The sequence below is a fragment of the Ranitomeya imitator genome, chromosome 2 (assembly GCF_032444005.1).
Source record: "Ranitomeya imitator isolate aRanImi1 chromosome 2, aRanImi1.pri, whole genome shotgun sequence".
In the NCBI taxonomy this organism is placed as follows: Eukaryota; Metazoa; Chordata; class Amphibia; order Anura; family Dendrobatidae; genus Ranitomeya; species Ranitomeya imitator.
The window spans coordinates 507,264,624-507,277,143 of NC_091283.1; the positions used below are offsets into that span (position 1 = coordinate 507,264,624).

Here is a 12,520-nt window from a genome sequence, read left to right on the forward strand (position 1 = left end):
AATTTTGCAATTTTCCAACTTTGAATTTTTATGCAATTAAATCACAGAGATATATCACACAAAATACTTAATAAGTAACATTTCCCACATGTCTACTTTGCATCAGCACAATTTTGGAACCAAAATTTTTTTTTGTTAGGGAGTTATAAGGGTTAAAAGTTGACCAGCAATTTCTCATTTTTACAACACCATTTTATTTTAGGGACCACATCTCATTTGAAGTCATTTTGAGGGGTGAATATGATAGAAAATACCCAAGTGTGACACCATTCTAAAAACTGCACCCCTCAAGGTTCTCAAAACCACATTCAAGAAGTTTATTAACCCTTCAGGTGTTTCACAGGAATTTTTGGAATGTTTAAATAAAAATTAACATTTAACTTTTTTTCACAAAAAATTTACTTCAGCTCCAATTTGTTTTATTTTACCAAGGGTTACAGGAGACAATGGACCCCAAACCTTGATGTACAATTTGTCCTGAGTACGCCGATACCCCATATGTGGAGGTAAACCACTGTTTGGGCGCATGACAGAGCTTGGAAGCGAAGGAGTGCCATTTGACTTTTCAATGCAAAATTGACTGGAATTGAGATGGGACGCCATGTTGCGTTTGGAGAGCCACTGATGTGCCTAAACATTGAAACCCCCCACAAGTGACACCATTTTGGAAAGTAGACCCCCTAAGGAACTTATCTAGAGGTGTGGTGAGCACTTTGACCCACCAAGTGCTTCACAGAAGTTTATAATGCAGAACCGTAAAAATAAAAAATCATTTTTTTTTCACAAAAATTATCTTTTCGCCCCCAATTTTTTATTTTCCCAATGGTAAGAGAAGAAATTGGAACCAAAAAGTTGTTGTACAATTTGTCCTGAGTACGCTGATACCCCATATGTGGGGGTAAACCACTGTTTGGGCGCATAGGAGAGCTCGGAAGGGAAGGAGTGCCGTTTGACTTTTCAATGCAAAATTCACAGGAATTGAGATGGGACGCCATGTTGCGTTTGGAGAGCCACTGATGTGCCTAAACATTGAAACCCCCCACAAGTGACACCATTTTGGAAAGTAGACCCCCTAAGGAACTTATCTAGATGTGTGGTGAGCACTTTGACCCACCAAGAGCTTCACAGAAGTTTATAATGCAGAGCCGTAAAAATAAAACTAAAATTTTTTTCAAACAAAAATTATTTTTTAGCCCCCAGTTTTGTATTTTCCCGAGAGTAACAGGAGAAATTGGACTCCAAAAGTTGTTGTGCAATTTGTCCTGAGTGCGCTGATACCCCATATGTGGGGGGAACCACCGTTTGGGCGCATGGGAGGGCTCGGAAGGGAAGGAGCGCCATTTGGAATGCAGACTTAGATGGAATGGTCTGCAGGCGTCATATTGCGTTTGCAGAACCTCTAATGTACCTAAACAGTAGAAACCCCCCACAAGTGACCCCATATTGGAAACTAGACCCCCCCACGAACTTATCTAGATGTGGTTGTGAGAACTTTGAGCCCCCAAGTGTTTCACTACAGTTTATAACGCAGAGCTGTGAAAATAAAAAATCTTTTTTTTTCCACAAAAATTATTTTTTAGCCCCCAGTTTTGTATTTTCCCAAGGGTAACAGGAGAAATTGGACCCCAAAAGTTGTTGTCCAATTTGTCCTGAGTACGCTGATACCCCATATGTTGGGGTAAACCCCTGTTTGGGCACACGGGAGAGCTCGGAAGGGAAGGAGCACTGTTTTACTTTTTCAACGCAGAATTGGCTGGAATTGAGATCGGACGCCATGTCGCGTTTGGAGAGCCCCTGATGTGTCTAAACAGTGGAAACCCCCAATTGTAACTGAAACCCTAATCCAAACACACCCCTAACCCCAATTCCAACGGTAACCCTAACCACACCTCTAACCCAGAAACACCCCTAACCCTAATCCCAACCCTATTCCCAACCGCAAATGTAATCCAAACCCTAACCCTAACTTTAGCCCCAACCCTAACTGTAGCCTTAACCCTAACTGTAGCCTTAACCCTAGCCCTAACCCTAGCCCTAACCATAACCCTAGCCCCAACCGTAGCCCTAACCCTAACCCTAGCCCTAACCCTAACCCTAGCCCTAACCCTAGCCCTAACCCTAACCCTAACCCTAGCCCTAACCCTAACCCTAGCCCTAACCCTAACCCTAGCCCTAACCCTAGCCCTAACCCTAACCCTAACCCTAATGGGAAAATGGAAATAAATACATTTTTTAAATTTTTTTATTTTTCCCTAACTAAGGGGGTGATGAAGGGGGGTTTGATTTACTTTTATAGCGGGTTTTTTAGCGGATTTTTATGATTGGCAGCCGTCACACACTGAAAGACGCTTTTTATTGCAAAAAATATTTTTTGCGTTACCACATTTTGAGAGCTATAATTTTTCCATATTTGAGTCCACAGAGTCATGTGAGGTCTTGTTTTTTGCGGGACGAGTTGACGTTTTTATTGGTAACATTTTCGGGCACGTGACATTTTTTTATCGCTTTTTATTCCGATTTTTGTGAGGCAGAATTACCAAAAACCAGCTTTTCATTAATTTCTTTTGGGGGAGGCGTTTATACCGTTCCGCGTTTGGTAAAATTGATAAAGCAGTTTTATTCTTCGGGTCAGTACGATTACAGCGACACCTCATTTATATCATTTTTTTAATGTTTTGGCGCTTTTATACGATAAAAACTATTTTATAGAAAAAATAATTATTTTTGCATCGCTTTATTCTGAGGACTATAACTTTTTTACTTTTTTGCTGATGTTGTTGTATGGTGGCTCGTTTTTTGCGGGACAAGATGACGCTTTCAGCGGTACCATGGTTATTTATATCCGTCTTTTTGATCGCGTGTTATTCCACTTTTTGTTCGGCGGTATGATAATAAAGTGTTGTTTTTTGCCTCGTTTTTTTTTTTCTTTTCTTATTGTGTTTACTGAAGGGGTTAACTAGTGGGACAGTTTTATAGGTCGGGTCGTTACGGACGCGGCGATACTAAATATGTGCACTTTTATTGTTTTTTTTTTATTTAGATAAAGAAATGTATTTATGGGAATAATAATTTTTTATTTTTTTTTCATTATTTAGGATTTTTTTTTTTTACACACTTGTAAAAAAATTTTTTTAACTTTTTTACTTTATCCCAGGGGGGGACAATACAGATCGGTGATCTGCCAGTTTGCACAGCACTCTGGCAGATCACTGATCTGTCTCAGAGCGCTGCAGCGTTACCAAGTGCCTGCTCTGAGCAGGCACTTGGTAAGCCACCTCCCTCCCTGTAGGACCCGGATCCGCGGCCATCTTGGATCCCAGATTTGCTGCAGGGAGGAAGGTAGGAGACCCCCGGAGCAACGCGATCACATCGCGTTGCTGCGGGGGTCTCAGGGAAGCCCGCAGGGAGCCCCCTCCCTGCGCGATGCTTCCCTGCACCGCCGGCACATCGCGATCATGTTTGATCGCGGTGTGCCGGGGGTTAATGTGTCGGGGGCGGTCCGTGACCGCTCCTGGCACATAGTGAGCGCGGCCGATCGCCTATGACGTACTATTCCGTCTTTGGGAAGTAGGGCCCACCCCACATGGATGGGATAGTACGTCTAATGCCAGAAAGGGGTTAATTGAGCGAGGGGAAAAAAAAGTCAATTTGAAAATGGCGCCCGCCGCACCTGCACAGTTGCAGCTATCGGTGTGTATAGAGATCCGACAGCTGCTATTGAGCAGGCGGCATCACCTTGCTGGTGAAGAAAAAAACAATTTCCTCCTCCAAGATGGCATCACTTGTGCCTGCGCAATAGCAGCTATCAGCGATCTCTGAGAGCTCCTACTGCGCAGGGGCAGCGGGTGCCATTTTCAAATTGACTTTTTTTCCCTCTCGTTCAATTAAATCAGCAAAATGGATTAAGTGCACAGTAACCATGCGATTATGCTGCAGTGTAGGGGCCACGGCCGGCACCTGCCTGCAGAAGCGTTTTTTTTTTAGTCAGTATGTGATGGTATTTATTATGCAAACTAGGGGGCAGGTGAGTGAGGGATCAGTGACCTGTCAGAAGCCATACTGATGAACACCTAATCAGAGCACCACATGAAGACCCCCACAGGCCGCCCTGGAGCATGAGCATATCATTAACTCAAAACTGAAAATAAAGATTAAACAACAATCACAAGACGGATTTCATCAACCAAGGTATCATTGTAATCAGTATAACAGCGCCGACCTGACACTGTCTGTAGGTTACTGTGCACAATCCTGCTGACAGGTTCCCTTTAAGTCAATGGATTGGTATATATTCGATTGTGTCATAATAAATAGAAGCCATAATGCTGGTGTGAAAAGAGACTAATCTAGTACTGACCCCTGAAATCAGAGTAAACTAGGGTAGTGAACATTTTTTTATTATTGTGACACTTTTGGATACATATAAATAAACTGTTCGTCTTCATATGTAGATTGTGTTTAAAGATTTCTGTACAAAATAAGAGAAAATAGAGGAAAAAATATAATATCCTTTACGATTTCATATATAAAATATTTGACAATGAACTGGCCTTGTAGATATTTACAGTATAGTGCCCTCAGGAACAGATGCACAGTTTAACATTCCTTCCCAGACACAGTTAGGGTGCCCTTCTCCTGCCATCTCTCAGAGGGCATAGGAGACTATGGAAAGCATGTCTTCCACTGGAATTTAGCCACCAAATGTCATTCTGCTGTCACCTGACAGTCTTGCAGAGATGATTGTAGCATCACAAGGAAAATAAAAAGTTTAGCTTATTAGCTATGTGCTTCCTGATACATCTTCAACCACTAAGGTGAGGGTTTGGATCCACACAGTATCAATCTAGTAATAATTTACAAATCCCAGCAGAGAACTTGAGCGATCTTTCACATAGTGGCGCACCAATCACCTTATGGAAACATCGGTCTTAAATTGTATTTTTTTTTCTTTAAGAGGTCTCTTCCATCCTTGCTTTGTGGTAATCAAGATCCTTTTACAGGGCTACAGAAGTGCAGTAGTGCTTCAGGGTGCATGGTAGGATACCCCTGTTGATCTGGTGGAACTCAACCAGCTGAATAAGGTCTACAAATTTGGTTTGTCCGTCATCCATTGAGTAAAAAGGCTTGGCATCTTCCTCACACTAAAATGAGATAAAAAGTAGTCAAATATGTGTTCAGTATAATCCTACGATATACGGTGTTGTATAGAGCAATGCATACACATGTAGCGTAAAGCTGGTCAACTCAACTGGTAGATGAGAAATAAACCCATATTGTTATCAAATTTTGATGTATTCATGTATTGGACCCGCTGAAGCGCCATTGTGTGTGAAACAGCCATCGTCCGTCTTTTCGCACCTCCACCCTCCTGCATCCATGTTTTTAACAATTGTTAAATAAACAAACAGTTTTTATTTTGACTGGTGCTATTATTTTTCTTCTTATTGCACATATTCATGCATTGTCTCACATTTATTTTTATTTCCAATTAAACTATGGTAGGAGCCTGCTACACAAGCTGAGACCTAGCTGGCAATGCTTATTGGTAATATTGACATGGAAATCATCCTAATTTATTTGCTGCATATAAAAGTCATTTTTTTCAGGGTGGAAAATTGTGACAATAATTGGCCAGTGTAAAGAGGATGTCCCAAAAAGACAGCTCCTACTTTCCCTGATAATGACAGCTGATCACGAAGGGTATCAGAAGCTGGACCTGTTGATCGTCAGGCTGGCTTCATTTTCTAAAAAAGTTGTAATGCTAGGGCAACCCACTATTCTGTATGCTAGACAACTTCAAAGTGGATTTTTATCCAATAATTTCTAGAACATTTCTAGCAATACCTAAAATCATGTGAAGGGCTAGGCAAACACTTATGATGCTCACTGTCACAAGTGTTTCATGACAACCTTTGAGATCAAGGGGTAGAAGATCACTGAGTATTGTGAATTGCAGATCTTTCATTTAGCCTGTGTATTTGGATCCCATACTGAATGAATTTAGTTTCCCTTGGTGGTGAAAAGGTTAACAACCCTTTCTATGCTGGTCAGAAACATGCAGCTCCATTACATCTGCTTCTGATCTGGTTGTTAAGGTTTCCTATAGAACCTGTCCAGATTCTCTTTGTCATGCCAGTGAAAGCTCTGCTTCCTTGCACTTAGGGACGCTGTGCTGTGTGCTAAAGCTAAGTAGGTGAAGTTTGGAGATGGAGTTGTGCTGTTTTGTAGTTTGCTGTTGTACGTGTATGTTTATCTACTGGTCCCTTTTCCCATTTAGTTTATTCCTCCCTGAAGATTGTCACAGCGTGACATTCACTGCCTATTATTATGTTTAAAGGGAACTTGTGAGGTCCTATAAAGCAATTAACCTGCAGATATAGAGTTAATCTGCAGGATAGTAGCATTATGGAGGTGCATGGCCACTGTACTGAAAGTGCAGTACCTGGGAGAAAATAAATGTTGAAAGCCACCGGCTTTCAGTCATGCAGCCACCATTCTCAGCACTGAGAGCAGCTGCAAGCATGCCCAGGCCATGATAGCCAGCTCAACATTGCATAAGTGCGGATCCGGCTGTAAATCTGTGCTGGGGCGTGGTTACAGCCGCCGCTCTCATGGGTTAGGATGCATGACTGTAATTGCTCTGGGCACACCTCCATGACTGAAAGCTGGTGACTCCCATGAAAAATAACATTCATTTCCTCTCAGGTACTGCACTGACAGTTTGCCTTTAAAAGTTGCATTATGGTGTAATTATCATGCACCTATGATACAAGTGTTGAAATCCCTTTTATGACCATCTAAAGGGACAACCTAAAGTAATAAGAGTCCATGATTCTGGGATTGCATGGCAAACGTTGCTGACTTGGTGGTGTTGGTAGGACACAACATTGAGATTCATGATTTAAATACATGGCAAAGACCATACACAACCAATGGACAAGAGTGGTGCTGATTGGTCATTTATAAGAGCCTCACTACTTTCACGTAATGTTTATTGCCTTATGTTTTGGCAGATCATTTTAAGTAGAAGAATTAATGCAATCGCTCAGAATGATTCCACTAACTTATTGAACCCATCGGAAAAGTTTCAGTTAGAAAAAAATCTAAACATGTTATTTACGAGTTCAAATGTGAGCTGAAGGCATATAAAAAAAAAATGTAGTTTGGTAAGTCAGGAATATGTGATGGCCTGTCATCAGGGCTCATGTAATAAAAAAATGTAGAAGTTGCCAGAGGCGCATTGTCACCAATAATTCCACATTCCCAAAAAGTAATGCAATCCACCGCATTATGAGACATGCATCTGTCTTATTTTTAATTCTTCACACTTAATTAGATTATATCTTATGTTCATAATACATTTTAACTGTTTCAATCTAATCTAATTTATGTCCAAATATTTTGTGCAAATGGTCATTCACAGCTACTAACAGTCATTACCTAAAAGCAGGTTGGACCACAGAACTTTTATTCTATTGCTGTGGGTTAATGGGCTTATTTGCTCATGACACACACTCGTTTGCCAGTTGGTGTATAAGCAACTAATAATGGGTGTAGAAAACTAAAATGAATACATAAACAAACTATAAAAAAATGCCAAAATGAGGTAAGGGCAAAAATAACACTACCTTAGTTCACCTCATAGTTTTCATTGTTACCCTTGATGTTTGTGGTCCTAGAAAGGCGTTTCTGATCTATATGCACTCCTCAGGACTATGAAGGAAAAGGAATTATGGAAATTACAGGATTGTTAGACATCTTAGTGATTTGCAAATGATGAAAAAATGGAGACAAAATTGTCAAAACCTCTTGATTTTTTCATTCTTGAGTACGAGCGTCATGCTCAATAATGCTCTTGCTTACACTCCTTGGTTGTTATCAATGAGGCTATTAATCATTGTCTGAGGAATCAAACAAATCATCAAGCACTACTGGCAGCTCCCTTTGCAGTTGCCAACCAATGATGTTCTAGATGTGCTCGATAAGAGACAAGGCAGGGACGCTGTAGACCATGGTAGCATGTTTAGGCCATACAGACTGCTTACAGTAGCACAAGCAATGTGCAGCTTTGGCATGTTCACCTTGAAAAACGACTTGTGGGAACACTTTGGAGACCACAAGGGCAACCAGTGATATAACCATTTCTCCAGACCATCCTCAAGCTATCATTTTCTTCAAATTAAAAGTGGGACTCATCACTCAAGAGGATATTCCTCCATTGCTTTATCCCAGGCTTCAGTGTCCATCTGCAGACCATGCTGACAACTCCAAGAAGATGTCCTACTCCCGATTATGGTGTGTGGTGTTATAATGTACGGTAGTCAGATCCATCTAGTCTTTATTTCAGGTACACTAACAGCTTGGTGTTGAATGGATTTGGTCATGCAACTACTGGTACGACCTTTTCTCTGAAGTATCCTCAAGAGTCATTTTTCAACATGACAGCGCCAGGCCACATGTTGCTCATGCTACTCTTATTAGTCTGTATAGTCTAAACATATATCCATGGTCTACAATGTCTCCGGGCTTGTCTCCCATTAAGCACATCTGGGATGCCATTGTTTGTCAACTTCTTAGGGAGCTGCCGGCAGCAGATCTTGACGATTTGTGACCCCAGGTGCAAGCGGTGTGGCAGAACTTTCTTCAGATGACTATTAATAACATGACTGATAACATGCTGAGGTGTGTAAGTTCAAGTATTTATGCGCTCATACTCGGTACTATGTAATTGGAGATGTTTTGAAAACTTTGTTTCCATTTTTTTCATAATTTGCATTAACAGGTCTACCCATCCAGTGATTTCCATAATTCCATAACTTTGCCATATTGGTGTTGCAGTTTCAATTTTGGGGAAGTGTATGTTGGGCCTAGAGACTAAAAGAGACAAACCTTGTGGACCTGCCTGTTCAACTAGTATGCCATGCTGCTCAGTCCCGGGCGACATTTAAAGTATATTTTTCAAGTAGTAGAGTCAAACATACCTGGCTGAAATCATGCAGACAGTGGCTGACACATGCTGCCTGTGAGTGGCTGACACATGCTGCCTGTGGATCGGGCACCATGTGTCAGATGTCAGATTCCCTTTATATGACTGCCAAGCAGCAAACAAGTAGTTGATCTGAGATCATTTCACCGCAAGTCAGGTGGTGTAATGCTGCCCGTATAAATGAAGAGGTAGGCTATTATGTCATCTTAAGAATGGTAGACGGATCATAAATGAACTCAGGTCATTATAACAAAGCCTCAGAATACAGACATGGGGCTAACACCTCTAATCTCTTGTTATGATCTTTACTATGTGTAAGTAATGGGTGCACTATAAGCCGTGGCTCTCCATCTGTTGCAAAACCACAACCCCCAGCAGGCTTTGCTACCCTACAGAAGATTTTCAAGGCTTAGAGACCATTGTATGTGCATATGTATATCAGAAAAAAACAAGGTTATTCATTAAAAATGCTGGTCAAAAGATATTTATGGGTGTGAAATGGATGGAGTGCCAGAACAGACAGGTGCAAGGAATTCAAGAGCAGAATAATGAGATTCTGTGAAAGATAAACCGGTCAAAAGGCTTGTAATAAAATATGCTGCAATCATTTTAACGGGCTTATCTGACAGTTGGGACAGAATTAATGGCTGTCACGTTATCAATCTGAGGCCGATAGTTGAACAAGCTCATTAAACTCTGCTGCTTCACAGTCATAATTGCTGGACGCATTGCAGAGCTGCCGTCAATGTTCTCCTTTTGCAGTCACATACCGGTAAGATGAGGTAGTGCTTGATCTTCTGTAAGTGACACAATGACAGGACAAATCCTTTGGGGTTTCTTGTGCTTTCTCGCACTAGGAAAACTCTGCAAAGAGACAAAGAAAGAGTGTTCATAAGAGTGACTTCAGTTTCCCCTAAGACCTTCAGTCGGAGGCCTCTCGCCTATCCAAATCAGATCCCCGACTTTGCACTGATGAGGGGCAAACATTCTAAAACATGTGTCTGAAAATGGAGGGTCTTTTTGGTTTCTTATCGTATGTCATGTGGCAAGATTCATTAAAGGGTCGATATTGTCTTTTAGGATTACCACATCCAATAGGTGGCACTAGAGCACTAGAGTCCTCTTCCTCAGTCAGAAGGCAATTTCCATATCAGAGTGAAGCAATCCGTTCTCGGCGGGGGGGGGGGGGGGGGAAGGAAAAACAAGGGCTTAAATGGTATTCACACGGTACAATTGAATATTCAATCATTTACTGATTGGGGAAGGACTGTCTAGTGGGACGCCCATACATCTCAGAATGAGAGAAGCAGAGCTAGTTTATGGATGCTCTTACATTGACTTTACATGAACATCAATGGCCATTAGCTATTACACAGCCTCACTCTCTGCGTTGAAGTTCTCTGCACAGTGGCTAGCTGGGAGGACCACTGTGCAGAAATTAGTGGAAGAGACCTCAATCACTTAGTTCTCACTTCTCAAGATTGTGCCAGAATTCAGACCACCACCATCATAATCTTATCCTACTAAAATTCTTTGGTTGCCATGCCCTGGAAAAAAACTACCAAGAGAACCTCTCAAAATGGTTGGATTTTATATGAATATTACAGCAAAGAGGCAATTTAAACACATCGTGTCACTAAGCCTTTACCATTTTCCAAAACATGTATTGGAGCCCTCCATCTAATGTGTAAGTGAGCCTACTGACTTACTTTCTGCAGCAAGATGATGTAAGAAGAGAAAAGGCATTTTTAATGTAAACACTCAATCTTTTTGTTTTTTCGTCCGGTGGTGTCTGGTAGTAGCTTATAGGGAAACCCCCAGTGATCTCAAGAACCGGGCTTTGAAGAGCCCCCATATGCATGGAAAACTGGTTACTAACGAGCACTGCCAACCCATTCATTCCTAATAGACCCATCAGAGATAGCCAAGAGCTACTCTTGACTAGTCTTCTGTACTTCCCAGAGGTCAGGACCCCAGCGACCGGGAAGATATCCCCAATCCTATATAAAGGTATTACTTTCAAGCTTGGCACAACCAATTTATAGTGCATTTGCACTGCATGATTATCGTTAATGCACAATCATAGGAATAAAACATACTTTTGCATTGTAAATGGACCTGAAGACGAAAAGCTGTGGTTATTTGGACAAATCAGTGTCATAGAGCTAAAAAAAAATAATTGAGGGATAATAGCAAAGTGTACACAGATTAATGACTCAGTTTTAGACTTGTGAAGTGTGATTTATAGTGAGTGGTTAGGCAAGGCAGGGTATAATAATGTGTCCTGATGACAGGTCTACATTACGTCAGAGCAAATCAGGAGCTTCTAGAGAACAAACTGTTTACAATAAACAGGATAACGATGCCATAAGAGGACAGATATTTAATAGCTGCCATTCAATTTCTGAGAAAAGTACTTAATTAATCTCTGAAGCTGATGAAAATATGATTACATGGATCTTACCCGTCCACCATTCCTTGTTGTGTTATGAGGCGTTGAGTCTCATCTCGGGACAGACGCCCATGATACCATGGCTGAGTCTTGTGTATCACTGACAGAATGCAAATACAATGGGTGTAACTACGGATGAACTGTATGGCAGCTTATACAACTGGAGACAAACAAAATCATGTAATAAACATACTCTATATGGACAAAAGTATCTTGCACCCTATGTATTACACCTACAGGAGCATTTATAATGTGCCATTCTAAATTCATAGGTATTATTATGGAGTTGGTCCCCTCTGTGTAGTTACTGTATAAAAGCTTATTAGTGATGAGCGAGTGTACTCGTTGCTCGAGTGTCCTTCGAGTATTTATGACTGCTGGGATATTTAGTTTTCCTTGCAGCAGCTGAATTATTTGCAGCTACTAGCCTGCTTGATTACATGTGAGGATTCCCTAGCAAACAGGGAACCCCCACATGTACTCAGCCTGGGTAGTAGCTGGAAATCATTCAGCTGCGGGGATGAAAACTAAATCTCTGAGCAATTACAAGTACTCGGAGGTCACCCGAGCAACGAGTACACTCCGTCATCACTAAAGCTTTTCCTTTTCTGGGAAGTTTTTGTTCGAATTTTTGACCATTTTATCCAGAAGTGCATTTGTGAGGTCAAACACTGATGTGACCTGGTTCACAATCTCTGATCTAGTTCAGCCCACTTGTGTTGGATGGGATTGAGGTCAGGGCTCTACTTGGCCAATCATGTTCTTCTACACTAAATACATCCAACCATGATTTTATAGACCTCCCTTTGTGCGCTGGGCCTGGAACAGAAAATGGCTTTCTCAAAACTGTTTTCACGAAGTTGGGAGCCAGAATTGTCCACAAGATTAAGAACAAAAGGGGACCAATTCCTGAGAAACAACCCATATTATTATCCCTTCTCCATCACACTGCAAGATAGAGAACATGTTTCCACTGCTCCAGATAAAGGAAGGAAAAATCCAACTTTCCAAGTTCAATCTAAAAGATTTATTGTTCCCATCATGGCTACTGGTGGAGGAGCACGCAGTAAGACTTGTCCATC

General features: G+C 41.3%; 1 protein-coding gene across 3 annotated transcripts in view; it reads right to left on the bottom strand.

Annotated features, from left to right (window-relative positions):
• Positions 1-4,381: 4,381 nt before the first annotated feature.
• Positions 4,382-12,520, bottom strand: part of GRB7 (growth factor receptor bound protein 7) — a 144,023-nt gene continuing 135,884 nt past the window's right edge. For all 3 annotated transcript variants that reach the window (XM_069751642.1, XM_069751645.1, XM_069751644.1), the window contains 3 exons: positions 11,451-11,538; positions 9,757-9,850; positions 4,382-5,141 (listed from right to left, as the gene is read on the bottom strand). In XM_069751642.1, the coding sequence (XP_069607743.1) occupies positions 4,995-5,141; positions 9,757-9,850; positions 11,451-11,538 (329 nt within the window). In that variant the 3' untranslated portion in view covers positions 4,382-4,994. The remainder of the gene's footprint in view (positions 5,142-9,756; positions 9,851-11,450; positions 11,539-12,520) is intronic.